Source organism: Sceloporus occidentalis, unplaced genomic scaffold, assembly GCF_023333645.1.
Source record: "Sceloporus occidentalis isolate IW3139 unplaced genomic scaffold, rSceOcc1.0.p SCAF_4, whole genome shotgun sequence".
Lineage (NCBI taxonomy): Eukaryota > Metazoa > Chordata > Lepidosauria > Squamata > Phrynosomatidae > Sceloporus > Sceloporus occidentalis.
Genome location: NW_028316984.1, coordinates 193,999,482 through 194,022,714, shown reverse-complemented (window position 1 = coordinate 194,022,714; position 23,233 = coordinate 193,999,482). Strand labels below are relative to the sequence as shown.

General features: G+C 41.5%; 1 protein-coding gene across 1 annotated transcript in view; it reads left to right on the top strand.

Annotated features, from left to right (window-relative positions):
* Nucleotides 1-1,589: 1,589 nt before the first annotated feature.
* HIF1A (hypoxia inducible factor 1 subunit alpha) overlaps nt 1,590-23,233 on the top strand; it is a 69,341-nt gene continuing 47,697 nt past the window's right edge. Inside the window, exon 1 of the mRNA XM_089522757.1 lies at nt 1,590-1,912. Within this exon, the coding sequence (XP_089378883.1) occupies nt 1,860-1,912 (53 nt within the window). The 5' untranslated portion in view covers nt 1,590-1,859. The remainder of the gene's footprint in view (nt 1,913-23,233) is intronic.

Sequence of the window (23,233 nt, the reverse complement as noted above, 5' to 3'; positions counted from 1 at the left end):
ACAAAATACCATCCTTCCATATCCATCCAACACAAGGTGTCTGGTACCCACACCAGGCAAGTCTGTTTACACATGATACAGAGAATCCCATGAGCTCCTCTCTCTATCTCTAGTAGATATATCTACTAGACACACACACACACACACACACACACATACATATATGATGACAAAATTAATAAGCAAGAATTTGCAGCCTCTTTGTGACACCCTCAAATTACGTACTTTACTCATCCTAATGTCAGGGCCAGGCCAGGCTCACATGCTGAAACATGCCTCTGTGCAAAAGCTGAGGCAAGTGGCGAGGGGCTCATTGGTTTGATGTAATGATATGAATATTGTGACAGAAAATTAGGGTGGCATCTGTTTTTTAATTAATCCAGAATTAATCTGGAATTTTGAGGTCCATCTAGGCCTCCTGTTTCACACCAGAAGTGGTAGAATAGATGGCAAAACAGGTCTTGCTCTGCACTTAATAGTCAAAGCTGCCCTACATTTTCCCTATAGAAGTTGTTCCTATTTGGAAAACCACACATATATAAATCAAAGCAATGGCTTGGGAGAGGACTATATAGCCTTGTGGAAAACCTTAATGTTTGTAAGCAGATCCCAAAGTTGAGTCTCTCGGCTTTTCCAGTTAAGTGTTGATTGAGAATGTGGGGGAAAAGACTGAAACTACTGTCTCACACGACTGTATTTCATGGGAAGAGGGAAGTGTCTCTGGGAATGTCTTTTCCAGCCCCATCTTGTCCATGCTTCTTTGGAAGTGTTTGATTTATATCATGCCTGCTCCCCAACATTGTATTTATTTATTTAATGGATTTATGCCAAATAGGGAGTGCACAGACTGCAATCTTATGTCTATCCATTTGGAAATGAGGTAGTCTAAACTTTGGTTCACATGTAATGTAGAAAGGCTGTTTTCCAATCAGACCCTGGAAGATGTAAGAAAATTGTGTAGCCGATGGATGGGGAATATGCACCAATAATAGCAGTATAGTCCTTTTTAATATATGTGTGTCTGTCTGTATGAATGTGTGTGTATCTCCCAAAGGCCAAGCATCTTGCCAATTTTGAAAGCATTGTTTCCCTGAGGAGTTCATTCATGTTGGCTGTGAATGGGAAACCACTCTGAAGCCATACAAATAAGCTTCTTGAAGTGAGTTCCCTCCCTTACTTTTTAAGCTTAGGCAACCTAAGAGTTTGGAGGCCCTGGAAAGGCGTTGGGAACCCGGCCTTGGCTGCCTTCCTTGGGGGAAGGGGGCACAGGGAGGGATACAATAGAGAAAGGTTTTGGAGGGCAGGACATACATCAAAGAAATAAGACAAACAAATGCTTACAATGAGTTTGTCTAAAAGGGGGATTCGGAGCGGCTTACAACTCACAAAAAGCCTCCCACACAACTATTCTTATTGTGATTGTTATCAGGCCGCTTTCTTTCTACAGACAGCGCTGCTGTTCGTTCCCCAGATGCTCCCCTTCCGGACGGAGGCCAAGCGCCGCCTGGCCTGGGCCTTCCCTCCACGTGAGGCGGCCAGGCGTCCCAGGCCAGCCCCCGGCTCCTGAGTGGCCCAGGCCGCGCGGGTGAGCGGGAGGCGAGGCCCAGGGAGGCCGGCCCTCGATAGCCGGGGCCCCGCCTCGCCTCCGCTCGCTCGCTCGCTCTCTCTCCCGCCTGGGCGCCCCTGCCTCCAGCCCGCTCCATTCCCTCCGCTCCCGGGCTCAGAGTGAGTGGGCTGCCGCGTCTTCCTTCCTTGCTTGCTCCAGCTCCTCCTCGGCCCTCGGCCTCCCTTGGCCTGCCAAGCTGGCCTCGCCTTCGCCTTCCTCGCCCTCCGTCCCCGAGGACGCCGCCGCCGCCGCCATGGAGCCCGGCGAGGAGGAGGAGGCCCCGGGCGGCTCCAGCGAGAAGAAAAGGTGCGGCAGGGAGGCAGGGAAGCAGGGAAAGGGCCCCCCGCGCTCCATGGGGGGCCATGGCTTTCGCTTTGGGGGGTGTGTATGTGTGTGTCTCTTACGGTTGTGTGCCTCTTTCCCTCTCGGTTGTGTTGGACTTCCTGCTTTGCACAAGGAGGGGGCGTGTGAGGAGACTCACAATCACACACTCCTTCTCTCTCCCGCCTTCCCTCCATTTTGCCTCCTTGGGAACAACCCTGCCTTTTCCTGGGAGAGGTTGTGATGGTGCGTGTGTGTGTGTGTGTGTGTGTGTGTGCATAGGCCGCCTCTGTCTCTCAGTTGTGTTGCATTTCCTTCTTTGCGCAAGGAGACACACAATCACACACTCCTTCTACCCCCGTTTTGTCCCCTGCTGAGTAACAACATTTTCTTTTCCTGGAGGGGGTTGTGTATGTGGGTGTATAGGGCCTCCTGTGTGCCTCAGTTGTGTGGAATTTCCTTCTTTGTACAAGGAGACTCACAAACACAAACTCCTTTCTCCCCTCCTCCATTTTGCCTCTTCAGAAACAACCCTTTCTTTCCCTGGAGAAGGTTGTGATGTGTTGTGTGTGTGTGTAGTCCGACTGTGTTCCTCACTTGTGTTCAGTTTCCTTCTTTACACAAAAAGTGGGTGTGAGGAGACTCACAAACTCCTTTGCGTATGTGTGTGTGTGTCTATAGGCAGCCTGCGTCCCTCTCAGTTGTGTTGAATGTTCTTTGCACAAGGAGACTCACAATCACAAACTCCTCCATTTTGTCTCCTCAGAACCAGCCTTTTCTTTTCCTGGAGGGCATTGTGATTGTGTGTTAGTGTGTCTATAGGCCGCCTGTGTCCCTCTTAGTTGTGTTGAGTTCCCTTCTTTGCCCAAAGAGTAGGTGTGAGGAGACTCACAAACTCCTTCCCCCTCCTCCATTTTGTCTTTCCTTTTCCTGGGAGAGATTATGATGGTGTGTCTAGGCAGCCTGTGTACCCCTCAGTTGTGTTGAGTGTTCTCCTTTGCACAAGGAGACTCACAATCCCAAACCCCTTCCTCCCCTCCCCCTCCGTTTTGTCTCCTCAAAGCCAGCCCTGCCTTCTCCTTCCTTCCTTCCTCGGCCCCAATCCCAGATGGGGCCTCCACTCGATCCCAATCCTAAAACCAGATCCTGAGGAGGATCTTGTTCCCTCTGCATCCCAATCATCCTCTCCCACAAACCAGCCTCCTTTCTTTTTCCCAGCCTCACTCTCCTCTCCATCTTGTTTCCTTTTAGCCATCTGGGTTTCAAGAAGATGCCTGTTTAGGGAAAAAGGGGGGGAAGGGATTGGGGGTTTCCCTCCTCTCTTTGGGAGCCTTTTAATCTTTATCACCCCTTTTTAAATCTCGCATTCCCTTGTTCCTGGAAGTCCCCCCATTTCCTCTCCCAGCCCCGTTCTTTTTCCTTTTATTCTTTTAAGATTCCCTCCCCCATCTACCTTTGTCTTCAGCTTTTAATTTCTCCTCCTTCCTTCCTTCCTTCCTTCCTTCCTTCCTAGAGTATATTTCACTCTTTCGTTTCTCTTCTTAATTTCTGGAGTGTGATTTACCCTTTCATTTTTCTGCCTTCTTCTTTTGTCTAGAGTGGGTTTCTTTCATTTCTTTTTCTTTCTAGAGTGTGTTTCGCTCTTTCATCTCTCTTCCTATCTGTCTACCTGTCTTTTCTTTCTTTCTGGAGTTTATTTCACCCGTTCATCCATCCATCCATCCATCTTTCTTTTTCTAGTAGAGTGTGTTTCACTCTTTCCTTTCTCTTCCTGCCTGTCTATCTCCTTTCATTCTTTTTGGAATGCGTTCCACTCTTTCATCTTTCTTTCCTTCCTTCCTTCCTTCTTGTGTGAGGAGGACAGAATTATAGTTGGGAGCAAAGTGATGAGTTCATGTGTCAGATTTCTTAGGCATGTACAGAGTGAAGATGGATATATATATATATATATATATATATCCATATATATTCTAGTGTGTTTTTCACTTTTTCATTTCTCTATTTGTCTGTCCTTTATTTATTTCTGGAGTATGTTTTACTCTTTCATTTCTTTTTCTGTCTGTCCTTTGTTTCTAGAGTGTGTTTCACCTTTCAATCTTTCTTTCTGGAGTGTGTCTCACCCTTTCTTTCTTGAGCATATTTCACTCTTTCATTTGTCTGTCTGTCTGTCTGCTTTTCTTCCTGGAATGTGTTTCACTCTTTCATTCCTTTTTCTTCTAATTGGCCAAGTAGCCATTTTGTGTGTTGAAGGGGTTTAGAGGTTGAGTGGTGAGAGCCTGGGGTGGGTTGGAAGTGGAGGGGGGGTAAGTTGGTTTCCAAGATGTGAAAGTGTGGAGGGTGCGCTTGACTTGTTAATTGGGCCATTTTCCTTCCAAAATGGATGGAACTGCCCCAGTGATGAATTTTCTGTGTCTTGCCCCCATTTAAGAGCATTGATTCCTTGCTAAAGTTTAGAGGTAGAATGAAAATGAAAATTGGCATTGTTGTTGTTTTAAGTGTGAGGAGGACAGAATTATAGTTGGGAGCAAAGTGATGAGTTCATGTATCGGATTTCTTAGGCACATACAGAATGAGGATGGTTGTATATCTGTATCCTTCCTTTTTCATAGTACAGGACCCAGATATTAAGGCATTTCTGGTTTTTGTAGATGGGTATTTAGCCTTTGCTAAAATTTAGAAGTAGAATGAAAATAAAAATTGGCATTCTTGTTGTTTAAGTTTGAAGAAAAGAGAATGATAGTTGGGAGAAAAGTGATGAGTTCATGTATTTGAGGTCTTAGGCCTGTACAGAGTGATGATATATATTTCCTAGGCCCCAGATATCTTTGGTGTTTGTAGATGGGTATTTAGTAGAGATGAGTCTGCCTTGGCCTGGTTTTGATTTGGCAAGGTTAGGCTTTTGCTGTGCCTTGGGCGTTCTTGGTAAGCAAGCCATTAGAAAGGACAGGGGAAAAAGCCAAGTTGATTGCAAGTATAAAAGAACTGTTAGTAACAGAGAATGTAAATATCTTGCCTGTGAGTAAGGGCAGCTGAAAAGGAAGTAATATTTTGTTGCAGTGCACAAAATGTTTCTGGTAAAAGGGATAAGAACTGTAAATCCCTCTGAAGGTTAAAACAACCGTGACACCAAGTTCCTAAGGAAACACACATGCACACAACAAATGTGAAAGTCCTCTACTTAGGAAAACATATGTTTGATTTTCTTTAAAAGATGAATGCAGGTTTTTAAAAGTTCTGTCTTAGTGTAATATTGAGCTATTGAGAGGCGGAAGGGAGAATGAATCTGGCTTTTAAATAAATAAATAAATGTAGTTAGTTGCTCAGACTCTTAGGACAGGACACTCTATAAAAACGATTCCCAGACTTTGGTCCTCCAGGTGTTTTGGACTCCAGTCCCCAGGATCCCCAACTGCTGGCCAAGATGGCTGGAGTTCCTGGGAACTGAAGTCCAAAACACCTGGAGGACCAAAGTCTGGGAATCACTGTTCTAAAACATCAAAATAGCTTATTTAAAAACCATGTTACTAGTCCATGCCTGTCCCATAAACAGTTTTTGTTCCTGAAAGTGTTGCTAACAAAAAGAGGCTGAAATAACGCATTTAGTACTCTGTCCTCAGGCGAACTTCTTCGTACTAATGTGGTCTAATGTAATTTTGACATCAGTAATCACTTTTCTAGGTGCTACTCTGTTACTCTTTCTCCTGTTGCTCCCTGTTTGCATCAGATTCTGTCACCTGTTGCTTCATGTTCGGAGAAATTTGTAAAATGAATCACCAAGGATGGAGGATGCTGAGAGAAGGATATTGATGGTTGGGGCCAAGATTATTCTCAGTCCCAGAGTATCTTTAACTGCTTTAAACTGCTGGTTCCCTTGAGGTACTACAGCTACTTGTATCTTCCTGTGTTAATTAAATTGGATTTCCCTCTGAGCTTTCTTGGAGAATAGTAAAGTTTGCCATTGTATATTGGAGGAGATTGATGGTCATTGAGTGGTCTATTTTTTAAATTAGACAAACTCCTCCAATCCTTTTTGTGAAGGATTAAATTTAATCTCCCATGGACAGAAGGCAGTGTTTGTTTATATTGATAGTGATACCATTTTTACAGTTAAATGAGTTGGAGCTATAACATAACTTAGTGTTTCGATGGTGCAACCAGATGTTTGCAAAGCAGTCTTTCCATTATCATATTCTGAGTCCAACCACAGGTCCATCTTTCTCAATATTGTCTAGAGCTGCATCTGCACTGCAGAAATAATCCAGTTTGATACTGCTTTAACTGCCATGGCTCCACGCTCTGGAATCCTGTGATTTGTGGTTTATTGTGGCTCCTGAGCTCTCTGACAGAGAAGGCTAAATGTCTCACAAAACTACATTTCCCAGAATTCCATAGCACGGAGGCAAGGCAGTTAAAGTGATGTCAAACTGAATTATTTTTGTAGTGCAAATGCAGCCTAGGTTGACTAGCAGTGTCTCTGGGATTTCAGAAGAGGCTTTCTTTAGTGGCAACAGTTGAGATGCTGGAGGCTGAAGCTGGTACTTTTTACAACTATGTGCTCCACCACTTTTGCTTGAGTTGAAGGATTCGGGGTGTGCAATTATGGGCTAAACTTGCAAAGCCTAAATTGCTTGACCGTAATGTACTTATACAGAGAATATTCTTGTTTTAAAAAACTTTAAAAGTATTTTTATTTTTTAAAAAACCCCAATGTCTGATTGAGATCATGGAATACAGAGTATGTTCTAATGTTCCACCGCTGTTCTAAGATAAAAATTGCCATCTTGGTTCAGACTGAAGGGTCTTCTGTACCAGCACTATGCTTTCAGTTTGCCATCTAGATAGCAGTAGTGATAGCAGGTACATTTCTATACAACTTAATAATGAACTCGGCACTCTCTAAGCCAATGGTCTCAACCTTCCTAATGCCACTACCCTTTAATACAGTTCCTCATGTTGTGGTGATTTCCAACCATAAAACTGCAGTGTCTTGGTTCCTAAGCCCATAGGAAATAGGTGTTTTCTGATGGTCTTAGGTGAGCCCTGTGAAAGGGTCATTTGACCCCCAAAGGGGTCGCAACCCACAGGTTGAGAAAGGCTGCTCTAAGCGGTTTACAATCTATAAGCCAGTTGCCCCCAACAAGCTGGGTCCTCATTTTATCAACCTACAAAAGGATGGAAGGCTGAATCAACCTTGGAGCCCTGGGATCGAACTCACAGCTTTGTGGCTGCAGGACCAGCATTTAACCACTGCACCAGCAGGGCTCCCTAGATGACCCAAAGAGGCTCAAAGTGTAGGACGGAAAAGCCCAGCTGGTAATATTCAGAAATGTTCCCTGGTTTATAAGAAATGGTACATTTATTATGCTTCCTGTTTTGGGGGGGGGGACCAGCTTTTATGTTGAAATTTAATGTTGGGTTGAAGTCTAGCATTGAAGTAAAGCCATTCCATTCTTGGTGTTGCAGTTTGTAATTATCATAGCTGTGACTTGCTTGCTAGTTACTGTTTTTAGTACTGAAGTTACATTGTATAATATAGAGAGTTTTTCTTACAATTTCCCCTTGAAATAAGGATGTATGATGAGGAAAAATTCTTCCAAGGAAAAGTTCTGGGTTACTTCACGATGTTCATAGATTCCATATTAGGTAGAAGCAGGGTATTATTATTATTATTATTAACCTTTATTTATAAAGCACTGTAAATGTACACAGCGCTGTACATACAATCTTTTTAATTAGATGGTTCCCTGCCCTCAGGCTTACAATCTAAAAAGACATGACATGAAGGAGAAGGGAAAGGTGGTGGGGCTAGTAGGCTAATACATATAAAGTACATAGCAATACAGGAAATGGCTCGATAAAACAGGCACCAAAAGAACATCAACTAGCAAGCGACAATTATGCAATGCCTGGGAACACTTCTCTGAACAGGATGGTCTTCAGCTCCGTTTTGAAGCTGGTTAAGGAAGTGATGGCTCTTGCTCGCGGGGGAAGAAGGTTCCAGAAGTGAGGGGCAGCAAGTGAAAAGGGGCGAATCCGAGATGGGGCAGAGGAAATCCTGGGCTGAGACAGCAGACCTTGACTACCAGAACGGAGGGCCGTGGTGGGAAGGTGAGGAGAAAGAGGGTCTGATAAGTAAGGAGGGGCCAGCCCATGGAGGGCTTTAAACGTCGACAGCAGGAGCTTGTACTGAATACGGAAAGGGAGGGGGAGCCAGTGAAGGGATGCCAACACAGGAGAGATGTGGTCAGAGCGGTGGGCAGATGTGATAATGTGTGCATCTGAATTCTGGACAGAAATTAAAGGACGGAGCTGAGAAAGAGGAAGCCCAGCCAGGAGGATGTTACAGTAATCAAGTCGTGAGACCACTAGGGCATGGACCAGGATCTTGGCAGTAGGGACAGAGAGATATGGTCGGATTTTGGCAATATTGTACAAAAAGAATCTACAAGAATCTATGTCATTCTCCCAAAAGTATAGGGGAGTGTAAGCCTTTCTGCTAAGTCATGTGAATGTCATGTTAAATTGACATGTGTTACTTTAGGACATCCAGATAAAACTGATGTATAACTTCAGTACCATTGGGAGATGCAAAATATTTGATGTGACTAATATATTCTAATGCATATTAGAATTGGGGAGTAGCCTGTATGGAAGGCAGATTTCCAATGCAATTTCCCTGCAATAATCTGCTGCCTTCCAGAAGTTTTGGATCACAACTGTTAGCATTCCTGACCATTGCCATGCGGACTGGGGCCGATGGGAGTTGAAGTCCAAATATCTGGAGGGTCTGTGCTTGTAGAATGCTGCAGTAAAGCATATTAGTTTGCATTTCCCTTTATGCCAGGTTTCTATTAGCAAGATGCAAAAAATATATTATTGGTAAGATCTGGTTCCCTGAACTTTGAGTGTTGTAAATATTTTCATTATTTATAATTGCCACCTGGCCATGATCAGAGACATTTTCTAAAAACTAGATGATCTTTTTAAAATAAAATAATTAGATGGATTTCTGTAGAGATGAATTAAAAGTCTGCTAGCAATTATTATTTTATGAGAAGGTTTTTAGTTCTTGATATACTTCAGGATGCTTGATCCGGGAGGTTCAGGTCATCAGTACTGGATTAGGATGAAACTATAGAACATGCATCACAGGTTATTCATGAGCAGATTTATCAATGTTAAAAACCAGCTATGGATGTCCTAAATAGAAGGGCTAAACCTTTTTCCTTATCATTCCTTACCCTCATAAAATGAACAAGTAGAGAAAATTTGGGGTCTGGAAAATGGCATATAGGGAAAAGATTTAACTATTGTTCCATCCAATTTTAACTTACAAAGTAAAGTCAAGGGAACTGTCACGTCGTGGCCCGTAGGTACCTCCTGAATCCAGATTGTTTTGCAGAGATAACACCACAATACCAGTTGTATTTTAGCCTAAGGTAGAGCTGCAGTTGCTGCTGGAGTCTGATTGCTCTTGCCACACTAGTCCAGTTCTTAGTCAGATGAAGTCCTGTTGCTTCCCTTTACCAGGTCGGTCTCTCTCTCTCTCTCTGTGTGTGTGACAGGTAGGAGCGAGAGAGAGGACAAATAGAAAAAAAGTCTAAAAGTAGAGTGTCTGCGAGGGACCTTTGCTCAGCAGTATCTGGAAGGATTGGTAAACAGAGGAATGACATTGTTTCATCCAAAACACTTGTATATGTGCTGACAAAGAGTTGTCCTTGTTTAAAGCACTTTCCTGCCTTCACCAGCTTTCCTTTCTCAGATTTCAGGAAACATCCAGTGGGTGATGGAGCAAACATCCCAACGTCCTTGCAGCCACATTCACTGAACTGGCTTCAGGCTTTGACTCTAGGTTTGGAGCATAGTTGTCTTGAGGCATTTTACTGCTCTCTCACTTATGAGAGAATGCTTGGACATCTCCAGACAAACCCATCTATTGTTGAGTGCCTTTAAGTAATTTCCAACTTATGACAACCCTAAGGCATCGCTATCATGGGAGTTTCTGGGCAAGATTCGTTCAGAGGCAGTTTGCCATTGCCTTTCCCTGAGGCTGAGAGTATATGTGGCTTGCCTAAGGTCACTGACTAGGTTTCATGGCTGAGCTGGGAATCGAACCCTGGCCTGAAGAATCATAGTTCAAAATTCAAACCAGTTAGGTGCCTCTGGAAAGTTTATGGAGGTGAGACTTTTATGTCTCCTGTTGCCCAGTCAGAGCAGTAGCTTTCTTTAAGGGTCGGATCTCTTGAGCGGGGGATACACTATGTTTTGAAAATCTGGTTGCTCAGAGCTTGTACTCACCTAGCAAATTCTGTAAACAATAAGTACATCTTAGATGCGGAAAGATCAGGTTTGCTACCCAGTCCTTTGCTACCTTGTTGAGTTGAAGGAGACTTAATAGAAGCATTTGTCAGTCAGCAAAGCTTTTTTCCCATCCAACCCATCTCCTTTTCTTTGCTGTCCTCTGTCTACGTGAAAGGGATTTTTAAAAATAGCATCGCCGTGAGGGAGGGCTAGGGAATACAGACTTGTATCATGTCTACAGTAAATAATGCAATAAATCTTGATCTGGGAAAGAATGGGATCTGCTCTAGCTGATCTTACTGTTGTTACTGTATGTGCCTGCCTACAACAGGCAAGGTAAACTGCAGCTGCCTCCAAAATCCCTTACTGAGAATGTGAGCACAGCAAAACAAAGTGAAAAAGGAAGAGCGGGTTGACCTTGCATTCCCAGCAACTCCATGTTTAAAAAACATAGTTTGGCTATTGGAAATGTTTTTAAAAAGGAGGCTAGTGAAAGAAGAAAAATAATAACTAGATGTGTTTTGGAAGAAACTTTCAAGTGGTTTTCAGAAGATTCCAAATATTTTTGGCTTACTTATACAAGGCTTACCCGACTCAGTTGTTTCATTTCACATGTGCATAATGTTGATTTTCAGTTTGTGTGTGTGTGTGTGTGTGTGTATGTGCTTAAACATGTTGAACTACTCTTTCTTTCTGTCCCTATTCTTGTCATGCTTTTTTTGGCCTCTGTTACCAAATATTGTTAGAAACAATGTCCACGAATACATATACAGTGGCCCTTCCACATGCATGTGAAAAAACTGCAAATAAAAAAAAAACCTATTTTTATTTTACCTAAGAAACACCTCTCTAGGAATCTCCAGGTCCTCCAGTGCAACTCTGTGGTTAACGTCTGCCAGAGGTTATGTGGGGTGCAATTTTAGTTTCCCAGGGTGTTAACCTGTTTAAAGCGAAACAAAAATATGCAGGTATGAAAGTTAACTTGTTAGAGTTCAGCTTTCATCAGCAGAACAGCAAAAGTGTCGGTCAGATGATTATTTTAAATTTGTCTTACTAAAGAATAAAAACTTACTCCAAAAAACCAACAACATACAGTTTGTAGTTTAAATACAAATGATAATGACTTCAATAAATAAATACATAACAAACAAAATCCTATCCTAACTGGTGATGGCTTGGGAAAAGAGATGAAATCTCACCATCTTTAATATAGCAGGAAGAAGAGAAAAACCCTTCTGCTACTGCAGTGAAGAGTCTGTTACTTCAACTATCTTGGGAGAGAGTCTGTTAAACAGCCTCCAGGAGTGAGTGATCAAAGTCACATGTTTAGACAGAATTAGATAGATTAGATAGATAGATAGATAGATAGATAGGTAGATAGATAGATAGATAGATAGAAGTCCCTGTCTATCTGAGCAAGGAAAGGAGAATGCAGTGCATAAATTTTCCAACAGATTGATCATAGAATCATGTTGGAGGGCCTACAAATGCCTAGAACTTGTAGATTCTCCAGCACAACCCTATAGTCAACTTCTGGCAGAGCTGCTCTGGAGGACTAGAGATTCCTAGAGAAAACATATTAATCAAAACCACAAATAATCAAATCTGCAAAAGTCAAAGCCACAAATGTGGAGGGCCAACTATAATTTTTAAACTGAGGTAGGCCTGTACCCTGAAAAATATGTCAAGTCTCAGACTGTTAGCTGGAACTGTCAAATCTTCTGCATAGCTGGGTTGGGATACAGTAATGCTGGCACACAGTTAAATGTAGCTAGCAAATTGGAATCTGATTCAGGAATGCATGTTTCTTCCTGTCTGTCTGCCCTTCTGCACTGAACTCAGTTAAGGTTAAAAGGTGTTTTTCCTGAAGCCAAGATCTGAAAGAGAAAAAAAAATTGAAGTTGGCTTCACATCCAGATCTGTGGGGCCAGTTGTAAGCATAACTAAGCATCAGTGAATGGGTGGGGATTTCATTAGGGAAGGGCTTCTGAGAGGGAATACCTGTTTTCACAAATGTCTCCTGATTAGTTGATGTTTGTGGTCAGAAGGTCTGCATTGTGCCTTTACTGAAAAGTGACTTGAAATGTTGGCATGTATTGAAAGAAAATGAAAGTTACAGAGATACCTCATTCTCCAAGTTGACTACTTATGCGTACTAGGGTTAGGAAGGGCCGTATTAGGGTTAGGAAGGTTCTTACCTTCCTGACAGCCCTTCCTCCCAGGAGCGCGTACTTTTTTGCGGTGCCCATCCACATGGGCGCCGCCATGTTGACGTACTGGACGCTGTGCGTCCAGACGTGTCGCGGCGGAAGTGACGTCGCGAGGACGCACTCCACCCCTCGCAGCGCCACTTCCGCGTTCCAAAAAGGAGCGGCATTTCGCCGCTCCTTTTTTGCTGCGCAGGGAAGCCTCGCGGTCTGGCAGCTGGGGCTTCCCTACGCAGCGAATGGCGGCGGCGGGAAAACGGCCCCTTGAGGGCCGTTTGTATCCCGCCATAATGTCTTTTTATGCTAGAACAGACTAACATGGCTATCTAATTGAATTCTTAAACTACTCAAGGATGTTTTCAAGTATATGACTTGTGTTTTAGAATGGAGATTTAATGATTGTTAATAGTTCCCTCTTGTTTTAGAGCAGATAATGGATATGAAGTTTTGTTTTGGATTTTATCTTTCTGGGAACTGAGTGATAGACCTAAATACAGGCTTTTATGGTTTTGTGGATGTCTGTTCTTTATTCTGTATTTCAAAACCATTAGAATTGCAGGTTTTTAGTACCACTATGACTTGTTTAAACCATACATCAACAAAGACTTCAGGGTTCTTAGGGGACCAGATTTTTTACTGTATGTAAAAAAGTATGGCTTCTTTTAAACATGTTGTTCTCATTTGTCCTCCAGTGCCTTAGAACAGTATTTACTTTATTCAATTTCCATCTGATTTCTAGTTAAGCATTTTTAATGTAACATAAAGCATTTAGTGGAGGCAGTGTGGCATAGTAGTGAGTGCTGGACTATGACTCTGGAGACCAGACATCAGTTCCTAGCTTGGGCATGAAACCCACTGGGTGACCTTGGCCAAGTCACATGTGCTCAGCCTCAGCAAAGGCAATGATAAACCTCCTCTGAACAAATCTTGCCAAGAAATCCCCATGATGGGTCACCATAAGTGGGGGAAACTTAAAGGCACACAACTACAACACATACAGTTTTATTTTAACTAAATGTTGGTTACCCTTATGTTAATTAGCATTCTTTTCAGGGCTCTCTTTAGTTACACCAGCAGTGGGTTTGGGCTAGGTATGATTGAGTTACTGTCTTTTAAAGCATGCACTGAAGATGGGGTGTTTATAATGGGATTTTTTTTCTTGAACCACAGACCCTGTCCCCAGTGTCATATCATGAGCTCTTTCGGATAATCCCCAAAATCAATTTTCTGTGTTGCTTGGGATTGCTAGGATGCTTATGAAAGTCTTAGGGGGTTTTTTAGGATGCAGAACTTGGAAAAATTACTATTTCTGACTGCAGCTTCCAGAATCTGGCTGACAGAATCTGGGCGTTATAGCCACAGTTATAGGAAAAAAACCATTTCTCCATCCTTCGCATTTACATACATAGGGTGTTTGACTGGAACTTGACCCATACATTTACATTAAATGGGATCACTCTTGGTACACATCAAAAAAAAAGGGGGGGGGGAGGGAAGAGAAGTCCTATAATTATGAGGTCAGAGTGCTTGAGCTTGAGACACCTTAGTATAAGGTGATCAGTGTTAGGACCAATAAGCAATCTGTGGTAGTACAAAGCTTGTGAAAACTTGTTGCTTACTGCCTTCCAGTTGGCTTTGACTCATGGTGACCTTGTGAATGAAACATCTCCAAGACCCCCTGTCCTCAGCTACTCTGCTCAGGTCCTACAAGTTCAGGCTCATGACTTCCCTAACACCCTCCACTTTTCCTAGCATTATTGTCTTTTCTAGTGAGTCATTCCTTCTTGTGATGTGGCCAAAGTACAACCGCCTTAATTTACAGTAGTAATCTTGGCTTCTAGGGAGAATTCAGCCTTGATATGTTCAAGAACTCATTTGTCTTCTTGGCTGTTCACAGTATCCTCAGCACTCTTCTTCAGCATTACGTATCAAATGACTTGATTTTCCATCTGTCTGTTTTCTTCACTTCACTTAGCTTGCCCTGTCAATGAGTCCACAAGAGTTACTTGCCTGTTCATTTTTTCTAGTCTCTTTATCCACATATACCCATATTAGTCAGTTGGAATAGTACTGTATATTGTCTCCTGAAAGAAACAATTATCTTCTAGTTTTCATTATCTTTAACTGGAAGGAGTCTGTAGGTGCCCAGGCAAGTAGCTGCTTACAAGTCTTGGCAAGTTGTTTTATTACTCTGTATTAATGCATTTATGTAAATTAAATTCTCAGATTTTGACTGCTACATAATTTTACTTTTCGTAAAATGAACAGATCCTTATGAAACTACATTGTAATTCCTCTTCAAATTATGTTTAAAAACAAAGGATCTATTGTAGAAAACCTTTGAGGTCTCATTTGCCACCAGGATTTGATGGCTTCTAAAAACTGCCATCGTAATTACCATATATCTCTGTGCTTGTGATATCACCATGACTTCTCTTTCTTGACAATTAAGTTGTTAAATGAAGTGCTTAATTTGTGCAGACATGAAAAGGACTTTGGAGTAACTTTCATGTATGTTTTATGTATAAATGTGTCTTTTAAGATCTTCCACTTTTGTTTAAAGGTTTTATTTTAATTAGTTTTGGAATATGTGAGATGCCAGGAAAAATAAAAAGTAGGGATAGACAAAGTGCAGCTCTTCAGGTATTGTTGGACTGTGGTTCCCATCAGTCATACCGGCATAGCAAGGGATGAGGGATGCTCAGAGTTGCAATCCAACAGCATCTGGAGGACCTTACTTTGCCTATCAACAAAACCAGATCAGTGAGATTAACTGAAAAAGAGACACTTCAAAATTAGCCAACAGATTGCACAAAAAGTGTGTGTGTGTGTGAGAGAGAGAGAGAGAGATGCTTCATGGTGGGAGCTGAACATCATTTTCCTCCTTAGGGGAAGCTTCTTGAGCTGGGCTTTTCTCAGGTTAATCAGGCCATTTCATCAGCTCTTGTGTGGCCAACAGGAATGACTCAGGCCCAGAACACGATGGGATTCAAATTGAGGGTTCATGAGGGAGTTAAAAAGAGACTCATAGGCTGCATCTGCACTGCAGAAATAATCCATTTTAACTGCTCTGGCTCAGTGCTATAGAATCTTGGGAATTGTAGTTCATTGTAGCACCAGAAGTCTCTGACAGAGAAGGCTAAATATCTCAAAAAAGAAAAGAAAATACAGTTCCCAGAATTCCATAGCATTGAGCCATGGCAGTTAAAGTGATGTCAAACTGGATTATTTCTGCAGTGCAGATGCAGTCATAGAAATGATGAGTTCTTGCTTCTGTTCTAAACAGTGTTGTAGGTCAGGACATTTTAAAGAAACACCCACGTGTTTAAGATGAGGACCTCAGGTTCAAAAAGTTAGAGAAAAACTGACTGAAGTGGGTAGCCTGAAATTATTCAGTCCTAAAATCAGGCAAAGGAGTGCAAGAAATGAATCACTGAATCAGTCATTTGGGGTATATAGTAAACTTAGTGCTGTTTTAAGTACCTGAGTGAGAATGATGTGATGTGAGGGCATGAAGGACTGACTTGTGGCTTGAGGAGTTTTGGACAGCAGTAACATTACTTGTGGGTTTTCCTGTGGAATAGAAAATGCATTCTTGCTGTACATTTTGTGTTACCTTTTCCTCAGGTCAGTAAACTAGCAAGGGCAAGTCCATTACTCATGAGAACACCTCTCACATTCAAAAGTATAGGTGACATATGAGTGTGAGAGGATTTGAGAAGCTTTCCTTTTAAGCTTTCCTTCTAAACCTTGGAATGTCTGGCAATTTGTGTAACTTGCTTTAAGTAGTCTCCCCTTCCCTGTGTGTTGTTGTTAACTGCAACTTCGACTTTACACGACCCCCATAAATGAGACACCTTTCTCTCTGTGTGCATGTGTTAGCGTGTGTATGTGTATTATTAATAATGTAAGTGTTGTGTGATTGTTTTATTTACCTGATTTCAAATCTGTGGTTGTTGTGTGCTTTCAAGTCATTTCCAACCTATGGCGAACCAAAGGCAAACCTGTCATGGGGTTTTCTTGGCAAGATTTGTTCAGAGGAGGATTGCCATTTCCTTCCCCTGAGGCTGAGAGCATGTGACTTGCTCAAGGTCATCCAGTGAGTTTTATGGCCAAGTTGGGAATTGAACCCTTGTCTCCAAAGTCATAGTCCAACTCTCAAACCACTAATCTGTTCCTTATTCCAAATTGTTTTGTTTGAAAGGGTCTGTAGACTAATTCAATGAACTGATCTTTTCTGAATAAATTGGTTTTTATTAATCAGTGTACCTTGTGAATACTTCAGTCTAAAATGATGCACAAAATTATTGAATGAGTAAATAAAAAATAAGTTTTTAGCTTTGTCTGTATGCATTTTAAAAATATCTCCATGATAAGCATGCTGCAAAGTTAGAAGACAACATGCAGATGTTATCATTTAAAAGTCTGTTGATTTATTTATTTTTAATGGGTGGTGTTCTGTTGCTCGATAAATGTTAAAATCTGAAACTTTGATGTGGATGGCAATTTGTACAGGTAACTCATACATTTCTGTAGCTGGAGTCTCACACTAGTGCATGGACTAGTGCATGGACTGTAGTAGAGGCTATTGTAGAATGTAATTCAGAAGTTATTAGAGAAAACAAGTTTTATTTTTACCCCGCCTCTCTGTCAAGGAGACAATCATGCTAGCCTGAACTCTCCCTAGAAGCCACAATGACTAAACTGAAGGCTTGTACTTTGGCTATATCATGAGACAACTTGACTCATTAGATAATGTAAACATGTTTGGTTAAGGGGAAAGCAACAGGAAAAGGAGAAGACTTTATTACAGGTGTATCTACTCAATTGAGGATGCCATAGACCTGTGTTGGCAAGGAATGAGCAGGGCTGTTGATGACAGCATGTTCTAGAGGTCTCTCATTCATAGGATCCGCAAATGTCCGTGGCAATTACAGTTGGACCTCCATATCCAAAGATTCCTTATCCATAGATTCAACTAGCCATGGTTTGAAAATATTCCAAAAATATATACTTTCCAAAAAGCAAACCTTGATTTTGCTATTGTATATAAGGGGCATCATTTTACTATGCCATACTGTATATAATGAGACTTGAGCATCCATGGATTTTAGTATCTTTTGGGGAGTCCTGGAACCAAACACTACTGGATAACAAGGGACCACTGTACCAACAAACTGCTTTAATGTTCTGTGCATGAGGCTTTTGAATATCATCCTATATGTTTAATACTTTCAGTGTGTACCCTCTCTCCTATAACCACAAACTGTATTCCTAGGAGCTTTGTGTTTTTAATATATGTATGTGCTTGCACTGCAAGGAAGTATGAATTATAAGGTGAAAGGGCAAAACGGGTGGAATAAAAAGATAAGTCAAGGTTTCAGAGATTGAGTATATTTACATCTTTCACATCTTTCTTGCTATTGCTGTGTTGTCTTTTGAAAACTACAGAATCCTGGCCTAAGTAGTGTTCAATGTGGAATTATCCTTGGACTGGCACAGTTTGTATTTAATTCCAGATTTCTACAGCTCTAAAGGTCAGGAAGAATGACATGCTATAGTAGAGGCTATTGTAGAATGTAACCCGGAAATTATTAGAGAAAAGAAAGTTTTAAGGCACACAAAGTGATATCTTTTAGTTAAAAATCTATAGTTGAAAGTAAGCATGCATTTTCTCAATCAAGAACAATTCTTGTTGGGATAACTGGAAGTCTTTTCATTCTTCATATCTGTTCTTTGAATGCAAAAGCTCACATGCTCTTTCACCAATAGAAGCTGGTACAGTGGAAGGTCTCTTTGCCCATTGGTGCATCTTATTTTTGCTTTTATTTTTGTTTGACATAATATGATCTAGCTGCCATTATAAAAGCTGCCCTCTTTCTGAGCTATAACTAGAAAATGCCTGGTTTGGAAATGACTATAGAGAAACGAAAATGTATACCAGTGAACTGTGAACCTGATATTTCCCGAAATCAAGTAAAACCCAGAAAAGAATTGCATATCTTGCTTTAGTTTCAGCCACATAAGATAAAAGTAATTATTGCCTCCAACTCTATTTGATCCCCCCCACCCAACATTTGCTATTTTAAAATTGTTGGCAAGCAGCCTATAAATGAGATATAAAATATGGGTGGATTTTTATAGGATTTTTAAGTGTACAATGTGTAATATTCATCCTTCTTATGGTACATATGTCCTACTTATGGCAACCCTATCATAGATAGTGTTTTCTTAGCAAGATTTCTTCAGAGGAGAAGAAATGGTGTTGCCTTTCTCAGAGGCTTAAGGGAGTGTGACCTGCCCAAGATCTCCCAGTTTAGTTCTGTGGCTGAGTAGGAATTTGAAATCTCCTAGAATCTTAATCCAATATGCAAAATATAGGAGATAGAAAGAATTCCTTCTTTGAAATGAGTCTATAAGTCGAAAAATGTAAGTCCAAAAATGAGCTCCAAAATCCTGGGTTGACTTACGTATGAGTCAGTAGAGTAATACTGCTCCGATGTCAAGACCGTGAACCTTGGAAAAGCTGCTGGGGAAGAGAGGGAGAAGAGGGAGAGAAATCGGAGGTTTGTGTCCCCTTTTTGCAAGCCATGAGCTTTAGGAAAGTTAGTGAGGAACAGAGGGAGTAGAAAGAGAGAGAGAGAAATTGAAGGTTTGTGTCCCCTTTTTGCAAGCCATGAGCCATGGGAAAGTTGATGAAGAAGAGAGGGAGGAGAGAGAGAGAAAGAAAGAGAGAAAAATTGGAGGTTTGTGTCCCCTTTTTGCAAGCCATGAGCCTTGGGAAAGTTTGGGAGGAAGGGAGGAAGGAGAGAGAAAAAGGAAGAGAAATCGGTTGTTTGCTTCCCCATTTTCCATGCTGAGACTGTGACCCTTGGGAGCAGAGCAGAGAGGTAGAAGGAGGGAGAGAAGTGGTGTTTTGAACAGGGCTGGGGAGTAGGAGTAGGTGTAAGGAGTAAATGAGGTTTTTACAGGAGTAGGAGTAGGAATAATATATTTGCTATTACAGTTTTTTGTGGGTTTTTTTGGGCTATGTGGCCATGTTCTAGAAGAGTTTCTTCCTGACATTTTGTCAGCATCTGTGGCTGGCATCTTCAGAGAATGCTTGTCTGGAAAGGAGTTGGGTGTGTGGGTGGGTGTGTATATATATATATACACACACACACACACACACACACACATACATACATACAGTCATCTCTCCATATTTGCGGCTTTGATATTTGCGGCTTTGATTATTCACAGATTCCATTAATATGTTCTCTCTAGGACTGTCTAGGTCCTCCAGTGCAATTCTGTGGTCAACTTTAACTAAAAGTTGCACTGAAAGACCATTTGTAGCTACTCCAGTGCCATTCTATGGTCAGTGTATGTTGGACATTGACCACAGAGTTGCACTGGAGGACCTAGAGATTCCTAGAGAGGTGTCCTCTCAGGTAAAAACATTGTTTTTATTATTTGTGGTTTTTCCATATTTACGGGGGTCTTGTTCCCTTAACCCTAGCGAATATGGAGGGACAACTGTATACTGTGTAACCTGGGAAGGCAGGAGTGATATGCATGTGTATTGTTCTGTTGCTAATGGCAGGCCTCAGGGTGGGAGGCCTGCCATTAGCAACAGAACAATACACATGCATATCTCTCCTGCCTTCCTAGGTCACACAGTGTGTGTGTGTGTGTGTGTGTGCGCGCGCAACACACACACACACACAACTCCTTTCCAGACAAGCATTCTCTGAAGATGCCAGTCACAGATGCTGGCAAAACGTCAGGAAGAATCTCTTCTAGAACATGGCCACATAGCCCCCCCACCAAAAAAAAAACCCACAAAAAAACTATGGATGCCGGCCATGAAAGCCTTCGATTTTATATTTGTTACTCCTTATTCCTGTTATTATATTGTACATGCAAACACCAAAAACCAATTTTATTATATTATTTTTATTTATATTGCACTGTGGAAGGGACTGGAAGGCAAAGACACACACACACACACACGAGCCTTGCAAAGCAACCGAGGCTTTCCCCCAGGGCTGGAGAGTAGGAGTAAGGAGTAAAGGAATAAGAGGTTTTTACAGGAGTCGGAATAACATTAAGAAAGAAATATCTTACTCCAGTGTAGGACGAGAAGTAACCCCAAAATCACAACTACTCCCCTGCCCTGATTTTGTTTTCCTCTTTAGATCCTTTATTAAATGCCCCTGAGTTTGACCGTTGACTTATCCATGGGTCATACCAAAATCCAAGATTTTGGCCCCCAAACCTGTAGTGTGGTAATCTAGCAAGTCTCCAGAGGCTTGTACATGAGGTCAACCTATACGCAAGTATATACAGTATGCCGGTTATTTTCATTCATTTGGAACTTAAACTGGATTTTTGAGTTGTTTGTTTTTAAGGGACTTTTCAGCACTGCTGTAAAAACTTGCTTAACTGAGTTGAATTTGTCCATCCTTAATAAGAGTAAAATGTTGCCCCTTATGTAAATTGGTAAAATCAAGGTTTACTTTTTGGAATTTATATTTTTGGAACATTTTTCAAGCCGTGTATGGTTGAATCCATGGTTAAAGAATCCATGAATACAGAGGACCAACTGTATTATTTTTCTGATTATATGTCTGTTAGCATTTTAATGCCTAGGATTGGCTTCACTGAGTAGTGTGGTTTAGAGAATTGTAATCCTAAAATTTGGTTGTTTAATTTTTTTGTTTACAAAATAAGGCACAAGCTCCTTTATCATTAACAGCTAGCACCATTTGCAGATTTCTTTTGTCCATTTCAGGATAAAACACTTAGGCCTGTTACAGACTGCCAAAATAAAGCTGCTTCGGGTCTCTTTGGAGGTATGCTGTTTAAATGATGCATGAATCCTAAGAATCCAGAAGCTGCACCAAAGCTGCTTTCCAGTGCTTAGGAATGGAGTGTGGCTTTGGCATGACCTCCAGATTCTTAGGACCCATGCATCATTTAAATAGCATACTTCCAAAGAGACCCGAAGCAGCTTTATTTTGGCAGTCTGTAATAGGCCTTAGAAACCTTTAAAATGTGCACTTAATGTTTATGCCAGCATGCATCTTTAGGAATCTGAAGCAACTGAAAGGCACAATTTTGTCAAGAGCTAGAGTTTTCTTTCACCCCACATCCCACTTCCAGTATAGTACAATATTGTTCTTTGCTTCTTTTTCTCCCCTGGAAGAAGCAGTGCAATATGGCCTATTCCTATGGCTGCATCCGCACTGCAGAAATAATCCAGTTTGACACTTCTTTAACTGCCATGGCTCAATGCTGTTGGAATCCTGGGATTTGTAGTTTGTTGTGGCAGCAGAGCTCTCTAACAGAGAAGGCTATATGTCTCACAAAACTACAGTTTACAGAATTCCATAGCATTGAGCCATAGAAGTCAAAGTTGTGTCAAACTGGATTATTTCTGCAGTGTGGATGCAGTCCTAGCGGGGATAATGTAACTGTGTAAGTTAAACTTAACAGTGGAAAAGTTCCGGGAAAAAGCATGCATGACCTTGAGAATATCAGGAGGTCAGGTAAAATGGGAGACTATATTTATACATTCTTCCCCATCATTGTTTTATGCTCAGCATAGTGGTTTGAGTGTTGGACTGTAACTCTGGAGACTTGCTAGATTACTGCACTAAACTCTTACATAGTGCAGCTATTCCACTTCCACTGCTCTGGCTGCCTCCTGTTGCATTCTGGGATATGCAGTTTAGGGAGAGGCATTTAGAATTCTCAGCCAGAGAGCTCTTAGGCCTCACTGAACTACAAACCCCAGAATGCAACAGGAGGCAGCCCAAGCAGTAAAAGTGGAATAGCAGCACTATAAGAGTGTAGTGTGGTAATGTGGATAATCTCCAGTTGCAGGCACACAACAGATTGGGATTTGGGTGGTGGTGGTGGTGGAAGCTGCTGGATTATGTTCCCTGCCCATAATGTGACCAAAAGCATTTACTGGCCTTGGATTTCTTTGTCTGAAATAATAAGGTAGCATGGGATCAAGTTACTGCTGTTGTAAGAGCTATCTCTTAAGTGAAAACAGAGTTGCTCTGAAGAAATTTGGCTGCTGCATTTAAATGTTTACTAACCCAGAAGGCACAAAAGAGAATGTAATCACAGTTTACCATAAAACAAACATTTTGTCAATCAACTAGAAGTTTAAATATTAAATGACAACTGATGATCTTTTTGCCATTGGCTCTTTTTGAGTTGAAGGTCTGTGAGATGCAGAAGGATATTCAGACTGAATTAGAAGGAATAATCCAGCTTTGAAAGAGCTGAATTGTGTTTATAGGAAACTAAGCAGAAAAAGGATCTTGGGGTTTTGGTGGCTGGCTTGCAAAAAAGTATTGACCCAGTTTGTGGAGGCAATGAAAAGAAGAAATTCTGTACTAGGAATCATTAGAAAAAGAACCAAAAATAAAAGTGCTAGTATCTGAAAACAAAGGGACTACACTTGCAATAGCAGTTCTGTTCACAATGAAAAGTTAGAATATTTTAGTGCAGGGGAAATGAAGAGTAAATGGGCAGACATGATAGAGGTGTTGGGAAATTAAGCATAGGTTAGAAAAGATGGATGAAAAGGAGTTCTTTTCCTATTGTTGTAATATTAAAACCCCTGGTTCATACAATGAAGGTGAGAGAGATAAAGAAAGATACAGTGAAGCACCATCTTCATGCTTTACATATTTAAATTATGGAGGGTTTTTGCCACAAGATGTAATGATGATCACAGACTTGGATGGCATTAAGAGGCTGGAAAACAGGTTCAATGAAGAGAAAAGATGTGTTATGA